This window comes from Falco biarmicus, chromosome 3, assembly GCF_023638135.1.
Source record: "Falco biarmicus isolate bFalBia1 chromosome 3, bFalBia1.pri, whole genome shotgun sequence".
Taxonomy (NCBI): Eukaryota; Metazoa; Chordata; class Aves; order Falconiformes; family Falconidae; genus Falco; species Falco biarmicus.
The window spans coordinates 15,358,911-15,380,009 of NC_079290.1; the positions used below are offsets into that span (position 1 = coordinate 15,358,911).

General features: G+C 37.6%; 1 protein-coding gene across 1 annotated transcript in view; it reads left to right on the plus strand.

Moving 5' to 3' along the window:
* The window catches only part of ADCY8 (adenylate cyclase 8), a 131,236-nt gene that overhangs the window by 47,782 nt on the left and 62,355 nt on the right, over positions 1-21,099 (plus strand). Inside the window, 3 exon segments of the mRNA XM_056333347.1 lie at positions 3,617-3,747; positions 6,464-6,575; positions 17,646-17,773. Of these exon segments, the coding sequence (XP_056189322.1) occupies positions 3,617-3,747; positions 6,464-6,575; positions 17,646-17,773 (371 nt within the window).

Sequence of the window (21,099 nt, forward strand, 5' to 3'; positions counted from 1 at the left end):
TTACTTCACACATCCTTCTTGGTTAAGTATTTCTTGTGAATAGTGGTAATGAAGTGTTTGTTTCCTTACAGTTTAAAAGCTTGAGTAAGACAGCCTTAAAGAGCTGCAAGCTACTAGAATTTCTGAATATTTTAAAACTGATAAAGCTATTTCCAGGACTCATGATTTTTCTCATCAGATATTTGTATGACATTATATTGAATAACTTATTTTAGCCCGTACTTGTATTTTCAGTAAAGAGATTTTGACACCTTTGGACATTTTCTTCTCTGAAATGGAAGTCTTGATTATATTTTTGCTCCCACTTCATGTCTGGGTTCAACACTGATTTCAATTCCCAGACTTTCAAAGGGCCTTTCTTTTCAAAGGGCCAAAGTGTGATGGGTAGGGTGGAGTGGGATGGAGAAAGGGTTTGTGGAAATAGCTGTCTTTCCTATATATGAAAGGGAAGTGTTGGTCTGGAAACCACCTCCACCCCCCATTATGGCTTGGTACTATATAAATGCCTTCTCCACAATAGTATCACTAATCTGCTTTGAAAATACAGGAAGAGATTCGCACTGCACTGTATTTTCTCAGTGGGCATTGCCTGGGAGGACTTTTTTGATTGGTGTCTCTATTTGTGCCTGATTTGGAAGTTCACATCTTTTCCTAGACCTGCGCTATTCCCCAAAATGTCACCTGAAATCTGGTGATATGTAGCTTACAAAACTGACATTCTTTTCTTTGATTCAGTAAGATTTTGCTCTTTGCAATCCTGTAATGCAAAAGATGATTAATAATTTGGAGTCAGTTCAGTGAAAACCTGCTAGCTTTTCCTCAAGAGTGGTTTGGAGTGATATATTCCAAAACTGGATAAATCTGATTAATCTAGAAAAGAAAGACTGAGGGCAAGAGGACACAATAACAGTATTTCAGTACAGGAAGATTATAACAAAGAAGCAATCAATTATTATCCATACCCACTTCGAAAGGATAAAGCCTAATTTGCAGAGAAGGAGATTTGGGTGGGATACTTGCAAAATTTGCCAAAACTGTCAGACTGATGAGCTGCTGAAACAGGGACATTCTCAGATCTCTCAGAGGATGATCTAGGCCTTTCATGAAAGAATTCAGTAATTTTTCAAGGGCTTGCCTGGCCCTACTTACATCTGGTTAGTTATATTATGACAGGGACTGATCTTATACATTAATACTACATATATATGTACACTAATATGCGCTGATGTACTGTATAGACACACTACTAATACACTACTGTAGACTGTTACTCTACTAATATACGTTAATAATATACAGTGTTAATAAACATGTGCATGTATATGATTACTTGTCACTTCAACTTGTCTCAAATGTTTACTCTTCCTGAGTGTTCCTGAGACACAGACAAAGCTCATTAGAAATGCTGACTATGTTTTCCAGTCTTCCCAGAAGAGAAGACCAGTTTGAATGGCTTTATTTAAATTCATTTGCATTCGCCCTTACCTAAATCAATCAGTCAAAAGACATGCTAGCCCTAAGTCCTGGGTGCACAGTCTGCAAATGCCAGTTCAGGGAGCTCATGCATCTTCTTCCAGTAGCAAAGCACAGGACTGGAACTATTGCATTGAACAGAAGAGTCAGCCCTTCTCAGAAGAACAGTGTAACACTTCTATGCGTGTGGGAAGTGCTAAGGGACTTGAATCACAAGTACAGCTAAAGAGTTGATTTTCATAATTGTGGTCCAGCACCAGAGACTTGTGTGTATGTGCTCACATAATAGACTTACATAGCCAGTTCTCTGTGTGGTCCAGCAGTTTCCTGGCTAGCCCTCTGTACAGATGAGATAACAGACTGGTTGGACACAATGGACTAACTTGAAACCACCCTGAAAGCAGGAGATTGACTGAACCTTCACAATTAAACATTGATGGACTTAACAGCAGCCAGGAATTTGGGGCAGATCTAGAACCTCCCAGATCTACCTTCTGCTTTGTTTAGTCCCATTTGTATGTTTAAATGTGTTAGTTAATATTCTGGGTGGAGCATCCCATCCAGGACCTTTTCTAGGTGATTCCTGCTGGTGAAGTGATTAAACTATGCATAGATAAGACATAGGAACTGTCCTTGCAGAAACGGTCTATGGAACTAGTCTTTTGTAGGTAGATTAGATATTTAAGAAGATCTTAGCATGTGGTTAAAATATACCAATAGTGATGAATCATGTAGGACTGGGGTTGTCACATGGGATCATGGGACAGCCATGTAATAAGAACTCAGTAAAACAGTCATGTGAGGAGTCTCTGCTGACCAAGCTGAAGACACTGCCATGAGGACCCTGGCAATAGAGACTCCCACCTCCCCCACCACCAGCAACCAACTGTCCATTCTGGGATATTTGAAGCTCTATGCAAACATCCCAGTTAATTAGTTTCTTCATTCTTGATAGGCACTGTGCCATGAACATCCATACAATGAATGACTGAAAGCTTATCTGCTCGCTTAAGGCCTGAAAGATGGCTAGGAGCAGGCTGTCATCTGCAGAAGAACCCATTCTCCCCACTCCCACATGCCTTTGGGTGTGGAAGAAGGCTATATATTCCATGAACTATTTTGGTGACTGCTGTTGTACAGCCCTTACTGTATGATGCGAGTAAGTGTGAATCCATCATGGGACATGAAGCTTGTAGAAGGCCTTTGGGGAAAAGAACAGTCAACTCTGGGTCAGCAGACCAACTCAGAATATAACCTGCCCTGGGGGGATCTTCAAAAAAGAGGTGAAGCGGGCCACAAGCCAAATGACTCATCCTGGAAACATGTTTCACTGAGACATATAAATGTTTATTTCTGAGGTCACATAAAGAGTTTCAAAGGAACTTTGAAACCCAGTCCCATTTGTCAAAATATTGTAAGCACTTCAGTACCACAGACCAATGAGAAGACTCTGAGATTCCCAAGTCACTTTAAAACTTGGTTCCTGATAAATATTGTAACCCTATTAACATACGAACTAGTCTATGGCTAAATCTTCCCATAAAACATTTCTCAAGTGTGTATTAGTTTATATCATCCTTGTCTTTAATCTCTGGCAATACAACTAAGCTTTGTCTAAATGCTGTCTTTTTCACTGAGTCAGGTTCCTCTGTCTCTTTTTTGCTTTATTTATTCTCTAGCTTTATTGTAATTATACAGTTCATTAATGCTAAACACACAGTCTGTAAGTTCTGATAAATAAGCAACAATAAAAATATTTTCCTACTTGCTGCTGAGGACTTTCAAACTCCTTTGGCCTGTATCTGTTAATCAAGCTACCACTGCCTAAAATGCAGTGCTTGTGTTCCCAAGTCATGTTTAGTGAGAAGTTGTCATGGAAGTCATAAGTAGGATAGATTTTTAAATAATCAACAAGTAAGCTTAAAATATTAGAGGGAAGACTGTCTAGGAAGGGGAGACTTGAAGGTCCATATTCTGGACTGAGGGTAATGTGAATTATCACAAATGGTCTGAGCTAGAATTTTTGGAGGGGAGGGTCACATCTTATATTGCCAGCTATCCAGCTCTTTAAATAGGGAGAGGTCAATCAGTTTACTATGAAGTACTAATTCAGACTGACACTTCAGTTTCCTCTTTATTTTAGGAACGGCTGGTGCTCTCTGTCTTACCACGGTTTGTAGTCCTGGAAATGATAAATGATATGACCAATGTAGAAGATGAACATTTGCAACACCAGTTTCACAAGATCTACATTCATCGTTACGAGAATGTCAGGTGGGTGGAGAAGACTCTTTTTAATATTTAAGATCTCAGATGCTGCTAAGTGTCTCTTGTTTGACAGTTTCCCTTCTGTTGCTTTATTCATTCACAAATTAGAAGCTCAGTGTACCCTTGTTTAATCCCCGAGCAGATAAACACTTTGGTGCCTTCTTTTAGTCATCAGGATGGCTGGATGCCTTTGCCGTGGCAAGACCCATTTGAACTCAACACTGGGACGGGACCATTTCTGTATTTTTTCATGTTAATTAGAGTGGTCAGGGTTAAAAAGAAAGGGGACCTCTGCCTGCACATGGCCACATATTCCGCCACAACTTTCTGGTTGACGCCGCATGCTGAGAAATGAAATGGAGACTTGTAAGATGCTTTCAAAGATCTAGACATGTCACATGGCTCCCCTACTTAGTAACCGTTTTCATTCAATCATTCTTATTAACATTTTCCTAATTCCATTTCCCTTCTCTATTCCCCTAGCTAAATTTTGTCTCTCCTGAAATTAGTTAGCAGAAAGGTGATAGTTATCTTATGAGCTGCTACTCAAGGTATTAAGTCCTAATTGTACGTTTACAGCAGAATGATCAGCTTCCACTCCATGATGTTACAGAATCTCTGATTTTACTGTAGTTTCTGACCATCAGAATATTTAGCCAAGTCAGTAACATCTTCCACAAGTTTGTCTCAAACGAGGGCAAATGATTGAGTGGATAACACTGAAGGAAGGGAAAAATAAACGTCCTTGGATATGATGGGAGATGGTTTGCTAGGAAAGCATGTACTTTGCCTTTTGATGAAACCCAAAAATAACTTTGTCTGGACAACTTCAATAAACGTAATTTGAACTTCTGTAGAAGAGTAAATTGATTATCTGCTTCTTCTGTGGCCTTGCAGTAGCTCAGACATATTATTTTATTAAATCTGTTGGAAAGGATCAAGGATCCTTACACTAACTTAAAATGTCTTCCATTACCCTTTTTTACTCTCATAGTAAGTGTTGCTGTAGAAAAGTAAAAATAGGGATAAGATGGCCCTTCTGTTTGAATGGAAAAAGAATTGTGGACAGGGATGAAAAGCTGAAACATAATCTATGCTTGAAAGAGATTTAAAATTAAGATTCTGTGTGCTTTAGAGTACAGGTACTGGTTGGTTCCTATGCATGCTGCCAGGGACTCAATCTTTTCAAAACTGGGTTTCATCTTATTTTTTCCTAAATGTTGAGCACTGAACAGTACGTGCACCAATTCTATATGAATCCTCAAAATTAGTATCCAGTTAGAGTTTTTTGTTGTTTTGAAAATGAAAACTGTAGAAATTAGTTGTTTGAAAATTGTCTTTTTATCAATTTAAGCTATTATTAATATTCATTACTCTTTGGGCAGTTTGGTACTTTACCTTTTAATTTTGTTTTTTCTCAATGGTAAAAATCTTAACCAGCTTGGGAGCCTCTTACTTAATCATCACCCAAACCCTTACCAGTCCATACCTATGAAAATGAGTTGAATTATCATTAGTTATATTTTATTGTCCACCTGATCATAACTATATTTATTGTTGGTTACATTACTGATTGTCTGACAGGGTCAAATTGTGATCTTGTTCAACACAAACGAAAGATCTTCAGCTGCTCAGATTGTAACAGCAGTTATTAGTTTACTTTGAATTGCTAATTAGGTTCATTTGGATTATTTCTAGTCTGTGCCAGCATGGTATGTATTTTTTTGAACATTACTACTTTTTAAAGTAGACAGTGTTTTTCTTTCTTCAGCTGCTAATTACTGAGCTATTTATTACATGTTTTGGTCTAGGTGATAGCTTGCACACCACAGACTTCATGTGTGTGTGTGTGTGTGTATATGTTTCTCTATATTCACATGTGCTCATTGTAGGCATAGTGAACAGCCAAAGCTGCACGGGTAGAAAATTCACTGGCTGCTGAAATATAGGTCAGACTTCTGTCTGCAACTAGTTTGCTGACTAAGATCCTACCATAACTTCAGGGATCTAATTTGATGCACCTAAATTCTAAGTATGATCACACTGGGCTCCCTGTGAAGTCAATGGAAAGAACAACAAATCATCCAAATAAAGATTCACTCCTTAAATAGAGGACCATACTTCTAAATCAGGTACTTCCGTCAAGTCCCTAAAATTAGATGCAATAAAGCTGGCCTGAGTCTGGTGTATATCAAGACTGTTATGAATCTGTTTGTTGTCTTAGGATTTGAGTTTTGTATGGCACATAGATTAATAAAGCCTGAAAATCACACTAAAAGTTGAAATCGCTGAAGTCAAACTCACTGTAAAAAACAACTATATATAAACCCACCCTCAAAGAATACTGTCAGATACTAACAGGCAGCTGGGTGCCAAGTCTTTCTATTTATACAGCCCTTTATATTATGGATGCACTATGACTCAGTCTTCTCATTGATAAATGGGGACTACTGTGCTTATTAAGGCTTACTTATATCTTCCTGAATTATTTGAAAATCCAAAATTGCATAACACACATTTTTGGCAAAAACCCATTTCATACTTTGTAGTATTTCTTTAGTTCCTTCAGTATTTATACTCAGTATTCCAGAATCTCCAAAAGTCTAGAATAAAGTTAAATGAATTTTAAATGAACCTTCACTAGTAAATTGCTGGAAGGTAACTTAGGACATTCAGTTATCAATGGAAATCAGCTGCAATCTTAATATCTATTCTTTTTCAGCATTCTTTTTGCAGATGTTAAAGGATTCACTAACCTCTCCACAACTCTGTCAGCCCAGGAGTTGGTCCGAATGCTGAACGAACTCTTTGCCAGATTTGATCGACTAGCACATGTGAGTTAAACATGGTTTATTTGCAAAAGGGTCTGAAGTCAACTCTGTATTTGGGAGTGCTGGGAAATACCCTCTGATCACTTTGAACAATATTCAAAGAATGTCCCCATTGGGTTTTTAAGCAGCCATTGAGGATGGAAGACACTGACAAGTTTTACCAAAAGCGATTAGTTCTGACAGCAAGTGAAAGTTCAGATAGTCATCAGAACTTCACCTTTCTCTAGTGCTAGACCAAGAATGGTATGAAAGCAGGTCACCTACCGCAGTTTCTAAGGAAGTTTTGTAGTTCTGGTCTGGTAGTCTGGTCCTTGTTGGAATTACTTTTTTTTTTTTTTTTTTTTTTAAAGACCATAGCTTTATTTTGACTTTTCTTCTAAGAATTGAAGAAGGTTAAGAGACCTGTTCATTTAAAGGTCATACAACCAGCCACCACAGTCATTGCAATTTTTAGTTACTAGCAGGTTTTACAGTCTTAAGATTGGATTCTGTCTAAATCAGCCATGAAATTAATTAAACACAATAACTATTATGTTAGGAAAATTAATTTCTACTTAATTAGTACTGATTTGGAAAAAAAGCAAAGCACAGAAGTACAAGCAGAACACATGCTCATTTTTGCTAGGCTTGCAATTTTTTTTTTTTTGTTGTTTCATTGGTCAAAGTTTTATTTCCTGTGACTATCTTTATGTGTCAACATCTGAGCTGTCTAGTAAGGCTGCTAGTGTAGGCAATGAAGTACATTTAATGGCATTTAGCTTGTAACTTATCCAACCAAATGTAGGCACCTACTATGGGAAAACAGGAATTACATTCTGAATATCATTGTCCATGCTCTTTACTTACTGTAAAGAGAGCCTAGAGTGGCTTGCTCTGACGTACACATCTACATCCCTGACTGATTTTTGTACATTTCTGGTCCAGGGTTATGGTTTATTTATTACACTGGCATCAGTAAGACCCTTGGTGTCATCTCTTAGCTTGCAAATAAGAGTCAAGAAAGACAAGACTTCTGTAATTATTCAAAGCTTTTTTGAGTCAGCTCTTTTTATCTCAAATAGCAATGTGTTTTCTCATGTACAGAGTGATGTCATAACCTATTGCCTGGACACTTGCAAATGGGTAATTTTTTTTTGTTAAAATATTTTTTTCCAATCTAACAAACCTCATCAGCTCTGGTCTACATTAAAAACCAAACAGTATGAAAGAACTTACTTCAGTCCTGTCTTTTAGAAAGCTTATAGGAGTAATGTCTCCTTCTGGATGGCTTGATAAAAATAGCTATCCTAACCAAAGAAATGTATTTTAAACCAAATTAAATGTATCTATGTCACAGAAGCATTTTAGGAAGAATATGTACACAATATGACTTATTGCTTTGATTTACATTTTGATTTTGCCTAGCATCCTTGGTAGAACAGATTCCTCTTTCATGATCATTAACTGTATTTTCTAATCATTCCAGAAACTACATTTAACCAATAAAGATTTTGTATAGAAAGACTAGATCCAGTACAGGAGTGGAGAATAATGAAGGCATTTACATCTAAAAGTGTAATCCAGAGAATCCTCCCTCACTTTTCACTTAACCCTGAAGGCACTTCCCTGCTTGGTTTTAGTATTTTATAGGAACTGAAATTTTTGTTTCTTTAAATGCCCAGGGTTTCTCCCTTCCCTGTGGTTCATACATCTCTTACTTAAGCCTTCTAGAAAGTTTTCTGTCACATCCTAAACTCATAAATCTTCATGGAGAACATTGAATACACCTCCATGGGACTGGATATCTCAAAAATGTAGGTGAGTTTATCTAAAACAGTAATAAATATACCAGTTTGTCTAACAGAGCCAAAAATTTCTTACCCAGGAATTTGCAGAGTTTGGGATGAAATAACTTCTCTGTCTTCAAAACTTCATCAGAACAGTCACCTCTCAATGTCCCAGTTGCTAAGTTCAAGACTCTAGGCTCCTTCATGTATTTTCTTTCCTAATTTGTGAATTTGCTTTTCTCCTCTATACATCACTGACTAGACTAGCCCAGCTGTCTAGATCAGTCCTCTGAAAGGTAGAAGACACAGGGAGGAATCACTGCAGAAATTGAACAGATTTGAATACAAAGATTACAGTGATCTAACCACAACTAATTAAAATTTATTAAAAAGAAGGGTATTTCGATTGTGTTCCTTGTTTGTGGTTTCTGAGATGTGGATGTCATGGAACCTGCCTGATGTGCTGACAATTAGAGGTGCCCTAGAGAAGAGCAGAAGTTCTACATGGCTTTGGGTGTTTCTGTCCAACCCAAGGAGATGAACTCTCCCTCTGCACTTTGTGGGAAACCAAGACTCCTTACTCAGGTTTCTGGACTCTTGTGGAAGTGCCAGCTACCTAAAATATAAGGGCCTAAATCTTGTATTGAACTGAACCTTTGCCAAGTGGAGACTGACTGGTCCATTTCCCAAATTTTAAGGACTTGTGGTGTACATGGACCTATCAACCTATCTGACTGATATTGTGTAGAGCTTTTACACCTGGCAAAGGTGCATCTTTTGGAAAAACTCCCAGTGTTCATCTGAAGGTCCCAGGAGACGGAGGAATACTTGTGTATCTTGGAAGTCTGTTCCAGTACCTTAACACTTTCACTGGTAATTCGTTATGGCTTGTTTCTTATTTGATTTTTTCTGAATTTGAATTACATCCCTTGATTTTTGCTATGACCTATCTTTAATAGACAAAAGAACCATTTTGCAGCCATTGATTTTCTCTGGGAACACATTTGTGTGCTTGGTCAAGCCACATTTCAGTTTTCCTTTTGGCAAAAGAAACAGATCAAGCTCATTGCGAGGCTTTTTCTCTGTAAGTTTTATTCCTTCAAATAATTTTTGGGACTAGTGTTTTGGACTGCCTCAAATTTTTTCAGAATCTCTTTTAAGGCATAGGTACTGGCATTGAAAGTAGTGTTCCTGGACTAACCTCCTCTATGTGGTGGAGGCATATCTTCATCATTCCTCCTATTTTATTTCTTTCATCACTGTCCAAAAATCATGTTTCTGAACATACAGTGATGACATTATTGTACATATAATTGTACATATAAAACCCATATAATTTTGGCTTTTTATGATCTTGCTGTCTTCTTACAAACACCATGCCTGCATGGTAATTGATCATTCTAGCAGTTTTATTCCTTCTGCAAATGGTATTAGAAATTGTTTCATACTTGCCAGTAAATCCTTGACAGGCCTTTTGGAAAGTGATCCTTTCAAGACCTCCCTAGAAGGATATTCCACTAAGGAGGATTACACATTCACATCTAGATATCAGATCTGTCACTTAACTGGTTCTTAATCATCTTAACTAGAGTTATCATAACTCTTTTAAAAATAGACACTGTTACTCAAAATCTTGGGTTTTGCTAAGAATTGTCATTAACGTACAGAGGCCAGTTGCAGAAAGCTTGAGGCAGTTTCTTTAGATTTTAAAGGAAAATCCTCATAAATCCTTATTTACTCCTAAAAAAAGTAGTATTTTATAATCCCATATAAAGGATTGTTTGATCTGCTTTATCATCTTATATAAATCATATAATATTAAAGAAGACATTATTTCACAGCTTACCAAAGAATGTAATTTAGCTTAGTTTCTTCTTTCTTTCTTCAGCTTTCTTTTTTCTTGTGCAATGCAAAAGCAATGAGAGCTCAGATTTTTTTCTATTATTCAGTCGATTGCATCAAGTATTACAGCATATGTTGATGCATATAAATTCCATAATGTATGTATCATTAGCACAGAACACTGAATAGAAATTAGAACTCAGTTCAGTATTTCTTATAAGAAAGAAATATAATATTACGTTATGTACAGCCATTTCCCCTTTCTAATAACTTTGTGACATTTAAAAAAGTTTTATAGTTATTGAGGAGAAAAGTGACATCAAGGAAGAAAAATAAGTCAGCATAAAACAGAACTGAAGAAAAGAAATTCCTTATATATCTGTCTACTGAAAGGCCTAAACAGAAACTTAATTAATATCAATATTTTCCTTAGGCAGAAATTTTGAGGAGAGAAGGGAAATAAGATGATATTTGGTGAGATACTTCAGTGTAAAAAAAGTCCTGCTTTGATGAAATAATAGGGGGTTTTTTACATTTGTTTTTCCTCTGCCTTTGCAGTGCTAGATGTCAGCCAATATTCTGATATAAATTGTTTGTCATATTTCTAAATGTATCCACACTGCGTGTAGATTTAGTTTCAGATATGACAAAGAGGAAAGTGTAAAACCCTGAACAGAAGAGCAGACATCTGTGAGCTTTGTCGCAAACAGCAGCTGAGATGTAGTCCAACATCACTGAGACCTAAAGATAACATGAAGGCACGGCATTTTAGTTTAGACATATATACAAAGACAAACACAGAGACAACCTTAGATATGAGTTTGGACCCATCCGTAATATGAAGCATTGAAGCTGAAACAGAAATCTTCCCCTGAAAGATTAAAATCCATGGATTTCATATAAGAATAAAGTGGCTGGCCTGTAAGACACTTCATCTCTTTACAGTCTCATCAGTTCCCAAACTATAAACCAGAATAACAGTGCTTCTTACTCAGAGGAACCGTAGTTGCTGAATGAAAAATTCACACTTTAATATAGGCCTTTTTTCTCCTTATGTTCACTAGCCTGGTGTTAGTGGGAGAGTTATTTATGTAATGTGAATCACAGGTTGCTTTTGCTTATTAAAGAACTGATATCTTATTTTATCTTTCTATAAGAGGTGGTCTTTTCCCATGACCTTTGTTAAATTCTTTCTTGGGAGAGCACAGAAAACCTGCCAAAAAATTCCTTCAATGGCGTATTACCAGTCTTACTTGTGACTAGCGTTTCCAGGGGTGGAAACCAGCCAAACTAGCAGGCTCCACAAGAATGCATCACCCTATAGCCCCAGTACAACACCTGCACCAGCTGGTATCAAAGAGGAAAGAGTGGAAGGTGTTAAAGGCTCTTTTGTCTCCTCAATAAATTCATGACCACATTTAACCTCTGAGCTGGCAGTGCTTTGTTCTTTTGTGAAATGATCTTCAAACACATAACCCGTAGGACTCTGGAGACTCCCTAAAAAACCCTGTCTGTTTAAACACATATGCCAGTAAAAAAAGGTGAATTTCTTCATGCATGTATGTTAGCGGTACTGTATTAAGAAGCAGAGTTAATGGGATTATGAGTGTACATATACGATATTTAGCTAATTTTAAGGACATTGTATGCATTTATAGTAATGGGAGGAGGTGAATGCTTTTTTCGTAGTGCTTAATTCTAGGCTGTTTTCCCTCCTCACCAGCATCAACAACTAATTGTCTTATACTAGTGAATAAAAAACACTATTAAACAATGTTCTTACTAAAGTTATAGTACTTCAGAAGTTAAAGAGCCCAGTAGATCATCAAAAGACCTGAACAATCAAATAAAACCCTGGTGCACAAAACACTTTCAGAACTGATAGTCTACAGGCATTTTATGAAAAAAAGTCAGATGAAAATGACAGATGAAATAAAACTTCTGTTTCCAAATTTCTCAATGATTTAGGAACTAAGAGTTACGTAAATCCAAAACTAATCCCCTCCCCCGCCATGCTCTGTTGACTACATTGAGATTTGAATGACATTTAGGCTTTACAAGCATATATTTGAGAAATGTCCACCTCACCCTTTATGTATCTGCAGTCCTAGAAATTCCTAAGGGTCAGAATTTCCATGCAGAATTGCTCGTGCCTTAGCAGGGAAGAACCACACCTTGAATCTTCCTAACAGGGATTTCTGTGCCCAATAACACTAACGGCATAATCTACTAATTAGCACTAGCTGGCAAGGATGGTTGTTCACCAGACACAACAGCCACAGCTGGTTTTCGTCCACAGTATGGCAAGGGAGAGAAGTGTTGACATATTTGAAAACTCATGCAGGAATGCGCCTCAGTTCCTTCTGCAGCATGAGAGACCCCAAATCTGTATTTTCTGTCAGCCTGGAGAAGTCTTAATCACCCCACTCTAGGCTATTCTAAAAAGAGAAAGCATTCCTTATGTGATCTGACAAACTATGTAAAAATAATTTAATATAGAGCTATATTTAAGTATCCCTTGGTCCAGGCAGGGAATGAAAGATTGCCACATTTTTCCTTTTGTGTGTATAAAAAGTAGCAACAGTCCTTGCAACCGTGACTGGTTGCTCCTGGTCCTCCTTTCTGCCTGCACCACCAGGCTCAAGAACTTCCCTCCATCTGGCTCTGTCAAGATCCCAGCTGTTTTCCAACGTGACAGAGCTGCAATAGTTGGAATTCGGATGGATGTCTCCCTCCAGCCCACCCCAAACCAGCCTGCTGATTAAGAGCTTTGGCCTAGCCCCCATTCGTGCTGTGACAGGCCTTTTATCTAGGTTTCCTATACCTTTGGCAAATGCTTCAGGAACTGAGCTATTGTACACAAGGGCCAAGTCCCTGCCTCCTCCCACTCTGGCCACCTTTCCAAAGGAGGTTTTGGTGTCTTTGTTCTGCAGTTCAGCCTCAGTAATCTCTCATCCACACTGTTTCAGATTTTTCACTTGAAATTTAAAAAATTGCAGATGTGGACTTTTCTGTGGGCTGTTCGCTAACCGATGGGATTCCGTTCAAAAGTAGGTGTGGTGATTAATTCACCACAGGCAGGATTGAAAATGTGGTGTAACTTATAAAACACAATCACTTTTTTCCCTCATCAGACATTTAGTCCAAGAAAACAAGAAATATTAATGAAGTTTCTGGCTGCATCTTTCAGTAAAGTGGTATTTGAGCAACTAATTTCTTCAGCTCTACCTTATGCCAGTTTGCTTTGCTTCCTTTGCAGTCCCTAGGAATGTATTTAATAAGCTTAAACATAAATCATTCACATATGTGAGGCAATTATTTATGAAATATCCGCATATTTTCTTTTGGTCTGGATTAAGATGATTTGGAAAAAAGACTTCTTATCAATTGCTATTGAATACATCTAGAACTATTATTCATAGTCGAGTATTTGAGTCTGCTCAATATCCCCAGACAAAATTTCTACTGATTTCAATTGATCTTGGCAGAATCAGGCCCTTTAATCTTCCACTTGTAGCAACTGAGCAGCTGCAAATAAGGGGAAAAAAAGCCCCCGTTTATGACATGCTGAGTAATTAATTGATACCTTCAGTAAATGGCATTAATGAGTGAGTATGGGGAGGGATGTGAAGTTGATGGATGCTGATGTGAATGTCTGTATAATATCAGCTGTCAATCACATGCCTAAGACAACTTCTGGAATTGCTTATGGGAAGAGGAATAGCAGTAGAATAAAGGCAAGATCACAATAGACTCACAACAATGTAAGGATTTACCACGGTAGTGTAATGCCTGCTGCATCAAAGTTCCTGTATGGACATTATATCTTATTTAAATAATTTACCCATTTTACAAGTTCTTCGTACATGATTATATTTTTGATTCATTTTCATTTAGTATTGACTTGCAACGCTTAGATATCATGGTGAGATGGCTTTAGGAAGTGGCTTTGAGCTCCAGACGGTGAGGAAAACCTTGAATGCTCTTACTATCATTTTAGACCACTGAAAAGCAGGTAGACCCTTACAAAACTCATTCTTTTTACAGCTACAACATGACTACCCACAATTCGCCATTAAACTAACCTTAATGTACTAATACAACCAGCATGATAAAGCATCTACTTTAAACTGTAGATGTGATTAGGCTACGGTGTTATCAGAAGGAATCTCAAGAGACCATGCAGTCCTCCTCTGCCAAAGGCAGATCCCATTAACCCTCTGTCCTTCCTGGCAGTTGTCAAATTATCTTCTTTACCTGAAATGTTTCCAGTGATAAAAAATCTACAGTTTACTTTTTAAATAGGTATAATGGGAATAATAAGGGAAGAATAAAAAGAGTAAGGGCAATATAGTCAGACTGTAGTGCAGTTCATGTTTAACAGTCATAATGTTACCAACAGGGTAAATAAGGAAGGCAAGGAGTCATTTAAGTGCTCCTTGTGGCTTCTTGTGCCAATAGAGATACTCTGCCTGGCCTTTGCACGGCTCCAGAGGGACACACATCTTATGTCATGTCTGCTAGTCCTGTGTGAGTGCCTCACATACCCAGAGGTCTTACTGATGCACCATAGGCTTATGTGCAGACAACTGAGATGAAGCCCAGCCAAGCTGTAACTGTGAGCTGAATCAGTCCCTAGGCTTCACTGACTGCATTGCCTGGCTCTCCTTTGACTGTAATGGCAACCTTGACTGCTGGCTGACATATGGACACTATATATAGTCATCTCTGTTTGGATATCTCACTCTGTAGATGACTTCCTGAGTTTTGGCAGATGAGCATAGAGGTGACGTATCGTGACAAGAAAAGGCATGCATTCATGTGCAGCTGGACGGATTTCCTGTGTCACGCACATGCGCTCACATTTACATACATCAAACTCTCCTTAGCAGGTCTTGTTATGCATTAACATTCTTCTTTCTTATTCTTATAAAAATCACACCTTTTTGAAGTGGTCTGCCTTTTTCTGATTTTCAGAAAATGAGGAGATATGCAGCCAGGTGACAGAAGTCTCATCTGCCTTCAACAGAATCAGCACTTCAGCCAGTTTAAATGGGTCATTAAGAACCAAACAGCTGAGGTTTTTTTCTGTTGCAGACTATGTTCTCTAACTGTGCTGAATTAGATGCTTATTTAATACGTGATTCCCACATTGTCAGACAGTCAGGTACCACAGGTGCAAGACTTCATGATAGATGTTGCATGTAAAATTGTAATTATAATACTAAAATATGATACTACTTGATATATGTCTGTCTGTCTTTCCTGGAAATTGACTTATTTTCCCCTTTTTTTTTTTTCACTATTGTACTATGAAGTTACCAGTTGTAATGTATTTGTAGTGGGTCTGAGTGGAGTTAAAGTGCTGCCTTTTGCTTTACTCCACCTCAGTCAAACCAATAGGATGTTATAAATGCTCCTTTTACTTTGTAGATGTAAAGGCAAATGTCAAATAGAATATGAATCAATCAAATGGCACTATTAGAAAAAACAAAGAACTTTAGAATCTGTGGTTTATAATATCGTTATCTCTTTGCATTTTGTCTAACCAGGGAAAAAGGAAAGAAGCTTAAGGAAGCCCACTAACAGTTTGACATGCCATTGAGTCCTCATTACTTGTTGACTAACTTTAATGTTTTGTAGTTTCACTCTATAAAAAAAAAAAAAGAAAAAGAAAAGATAAAGTGGAAACTGCAGCAAAATCAAATCTCTAATTCTTTCCATTGAGGAGGAAATGTAAAAAATTGTTTTGGTGGATTTTAGGTTGTATGATTTCGGTTGCAGCCATGTGAAAATACCCAGTCTTCACTTGTGTGGGTCTGCAGAGGTGTTGAAGAGGGCAGGGAAAGAGGAATGTTATATATGACTTTTGACATTTTAGAAGCTTGACTTCAGTCTAGAATTTCCTTGTGAAACTTGGGCAGCTAGACATTGCACTGAGAGCCAGCACTGGTATTAGCTGGAGACTTAGCCAAAGCTTCAAACACAGTCAGTTCCTACTGGTGGTTTAAGGAGATTTCAGGGTGAATCAGCTTATTTTGGCCCTATGCCCAGAGCAGATTTTACCCTCGCTGGCATGCTTAAAGCTTCAGCTGACTTCTGCAAAAGCTTTGGGTACAAGTGTTTAGGTTCTCTGTGCCACTCTAAGATTTACAAAGATTTCTCTGAGGTGGGCTACAAAGCTTCATTCTTCCTAGGCAAAATCTTGAATAATAATCTGTAGTCTCATTCATTTTGCCGGTACTCAATTCCTTAGGCACAGTCGGTGTTCACATTTGCTCCTATATCCTACTTAATGTTGTCTCTTTCCCCAGTGGGTTTAGTGCATCCCCACTCCTTTGATTAGTGCAGCCCCCACCACAGGTTGTCAGAGAGAAAGAGAAAAGCTGAAATAAATACCACAGGCAAAATTTTGCTATCATCTAATGAACCAGTTTTACAAATCGTTATCCTGCTCCCTAGCAACGACTGGTCTTCATTTTAATGTTCTGTCATTGGAACCTTCACTGATGGAGTGCTAATACTGCAATCAACGACTATCCATCATAGATAGTCACTTCCCTGACTCAACTTGTAATACTGTCTGGTCCTAGCTGCTTGCATCTCTGTTGTCAAATTATTACGGTCTCTCTTCCTGTGCACTGATTGTCTCCTGTGAGTGCCAAGCCATCAGAATACATTGGGAAAGTTTACAGCTAATCTTGGGCTCATTTTGCTTGTCTGGTGTTGTGGTTTAAGTGCGAAAGTTTTGGCAACTTAGGTATTTCCGCTCACTAGAGAAGGCTCTTCTAAAATAATGATCCAATCACACAGCAACAGGCTGCTTCAGTATATAAGGACACTGTTAATATGTATTTATAAAATGAAATTCGGTATTTTGCTCCTAGGGTAAAGGATGTCTTTAGGTGGATGCCAAATAAACACCATTTCTCCACAGTACAAGTCTAATGCGAAATGTGTTCATTTGACATCCTTGGCATGCAGATGCTTGATCAGCTCCTATAGCTATTGGGAATGCTTGAGCGTAACAGTACAAACTTTAGGTGGGAAGGGACTGTCAGTGGGAGGAAAGAGGTTTTTCATTTATTTCCAGTGTAAAAAGGGGGCAGAAATGATGCCCTGGAGGAATACAGTCTAAAATGGAATATTTGTTATCTCATCTGGCGTTTCTGAATCCTTGGCCTAGCTTCCAGCCGAACTCTGATGAGACCTTTCTCACCATCAGCAAAGACATCTCTGACTAGCATAACACAAAAGTCACTATATTGTTTTTATTGAAAACATAAAAGGTACTATATTTCAAAAGTGAAATAAATCGGGGTTGTATTAATCACAAGCAGAAAACATCTAGCAACAAGTTTTAATATTTTTTTTAGTACTTTTTTCAACTACTTTCACATTCACCTTAAAGTTAGGAAAAAATAACTGCAAATCTTTTCTTTCTCTTTGATACATTTATGTATAGGAACACCATTGCCTTCGAATAAAGATCCTGGGGGACTGCTACTACTGTGTGTCAGGGCTCCCAGAACCTCGCCAGGACCATGCACACTGCTGTGTTGAAATGGGGCTCAGCATGATCAAAACTATCAGGTAATGCCTTTTTCCCCCCTTCTTCTTCTTCTTGTTTTGTTGTTTCTGACAGCATCCTGAACTTCTTATCTGAGAGTGTTATTACTAGACAAGTAATTCTGATGGTAGTTCAGAGACCTCAGGATTATCACTATGAAAAGGGTAGGACTTTTTCAATCCATGTGATGTGTGGGGACCGACATTAAATGCATTTTACTAACCTGTGCTGCTTCAGAGCATGTATCACAATAGCTGTGTGTGCATTGCAAGTGGTAGTTTTCACAGTTCTTAATAGTTCTCAGTTGGTACTGTTATTTTGAGGAGGAGGAGACTGAATTGCTTCCTAAAATCTCTTTAATAAAATAAAACAATATAAACACTAAATAGCTGTGGCAAGACTTTAGCTTGGGAACTAGCTCATAGACAAACTCGTAAGCACTAAGATTTGCCCAATGAGCAAATTTTACTTGTTAAATTAGGTTGGAGCTTAAATCCACAAGCACTGGAAGTGTTTTAATTAAGGGATGTGTTCCCATCATGCAAATATAGTTGTGTGGCTGATAGATTATTGTATTTTGATGCAATAGGGATTAATAACATTTTAGCAGTCCATGCATAGAGCTAGTCCAACCCATTTACCGTGACAGTGGCCAACATCTAATGCCCCAAAAGAGGGTTTCTCCATCTTTTTTATCCTCTATATCAATGTTGCTAAGTTCCCTTTATCCAAATACTTCCTTGGTTGCTGTCTTCCCTAAAAAAGTGTTGCCTAACCCAAGCACTCTCCTCATTCCATGGATGTTTTGCTGTCCAATCTCTTCACCTGCTTGTTTTCCAGGCTGCTTTGCCCCCTTAATCTGAGTGTGTCTCATTATGTACATTACACAGTTAATGCATACTTCAGCTACATTACTGACATTTTATTAAGGAGTGAATTTGACAAAAAAATAATTGATGGAAAATGTAACCGAATAATGATTATGCAACAATGATCTCTAAGAAAGTTGGATTCAATTATTACAGACTAAATGTTGCACAAAGTAATCAATATTTTGCTTCTAGAATCACTACAGTGAAAGTGAAACATGAATTAGAGAACACAGAGATGAAAAAATCCACCAGTATTGTTAAAAGATTCTTGGGAAACACACCATCAAATCATTTGCATTTGTTTAGTAATACCATCTGCAGCAAATGTATTGTAAGTCATTTTTCCCTCTATGATAGTAAATTTCTCTGAATCTCCTTAGACATGTGGAAGTCTCTAACACCCTGGTGCTGTTTTATGAACTGGGTCTCAAAGGCAGTAATCCATTAGAAATGGTACTGTATTTTTAGTACCTTAAATGACAGTTATATTCAGTGAGAGCTGCAAAACCAAAGTCCATTAGGACTTGGGTCATCCTGGGCTAATTTAATTCAAATTTCCTCCAATTTGTTTAATAATTCCAGTATCTGAATTTCTGGCATTCAATGAGCATGATTTCACCCCCAGGCTTTTCTGTTCTGAGTATCGGAGCCTTATTGTTACTTATCTTAATATGTGTTCATACAGTTCACAGGGAGACCAATCTTTCCATGGGATATTACAAATACCTCAGTACTGTATAATCCTGAAAAGAATATTCCTCAGAAATATTAAATATTACTGACAGAATTTGGAGTTATCTACAGTCCGTTAATTAGAACTTAATTTAGTAGATATCTCTCATAGTTAAAATGAAAAAAAACCTGCCCTTCTTTAGAAAACTGAGTTTCTACTATATTGATCACTGCAGAAGTTCATCAGATCTAAAAACTGTTAGAAATTACATTCTGATAATCATAAAATGTGTAGGTCCAAAATAATAGGCAAGTGATCCAAGATATGAAAAACCATCATTCAGACTTTCACAGTTACATCGAAGTTACATAGACAAACTCAAAACCCTTTTGCAAATCAGTGGATGTTTACACAAGGCTTCCAAAAATTTCACTACTAAGCCTACATGAGCAGTTGTTTCTTCTCCTCCTTGCAGAGTTATAGCTTAGCTTTAAACCTTAGCTATATTTTAGCTCAAGCACTTAGCCTAGCTTAAGAATTAGACATCAAAACAAAAATGAGGATTTTTGTTAAAACAGCTGACCTATAATTGGAATTTAGTCACCTAAATCATGGACGGCAGTCCAGGTATTTTTGTAACTCCTGATTCTTGTACCCATTTAAGCTCTTTACGCAATTAATGCAGAAGGAAGTTTTAAATTAGGCAGACCAGGTTTTCCCCAGAAGATCCTCCAAGATCCCTGTTCTCTCTATTGACAACAGGTAGTTGGTAACATTGCAAGGTCAGTACCAACACTTCTGGTGAGGTGGTACCCAAAAATCTATAATCTCAGGGTACCATTAACTGAATTTTCCTTCTAGCCTTCTTGATGACTGTATGGTCAGCGGGAATCAAATAAAAGCATCAAATCTATTCGTTATACAACATGTAAAATAAATCTACATGGACAGATTGACTCACAAGAGAAATCTGAGTGTTTTCATACATCTCATATCCATACAGCTGAAGTGTTAATTTATTGTTGAGACTCTGCTAGATCTTAAGCTCATATATCAAGGATTTAGACTAAGTCTTGCTGCTCCAATTCTGTCTTTGCAGATGTGAGGAACTGTTCAGAACTCAACAAAACAATCCAAGATCATTATTTTCTCTGTAATGATTTTTTACATCTCTGTGTCTTGTTACAAACTGTGTTACAAGAAAAGCTATTATTTATTCCACTCTGTCTCGTACTTTGCTCCCTTAACCACTGAGTACAACTGAAATACAACTTTCAGCCATGGGAAGTTTCCACGAAACCTGATATAAGATAACCTTCTGAAGCAAGGAAGCTTTGCCCCATCACATCTGTGCACTAGCAAGAATCCTAACTCCAGCTCTCTTGAAAACCCAGCCTCCTGTAAACTCTCTTTAGTTGCAGCTGGAAATGTAAATTAAAATAAAAAGAACAAGCTCTTAATGAGGGGTTCATTTATTCAGCTGGTTCTCATATCTTTTCACAGGCAGTGTAACTCTTTTATTGTGTTTTATTAATGCCTGTCTGTACTGGCAGTTGATAGAAATGACATACTAGTGGAATGTTTAGTCACCAGATGATAATGTTTCATTTTAACAGTTATCACCCAAGTTAAATGAGTGTCAGAGAGAATACTCAAAGAAACTAAATCTGCAATTGCTCTTACCTGTAAGAAAGAGCAGACATCTTGATGTCTATATGGGAAGGGAAAGATTTGTAAGAAGGAAGCAGTTATTGTCACTTTCGTTGCATGTTAATGAAAACCCAAAGCTGTGTTGGAGTGCCAG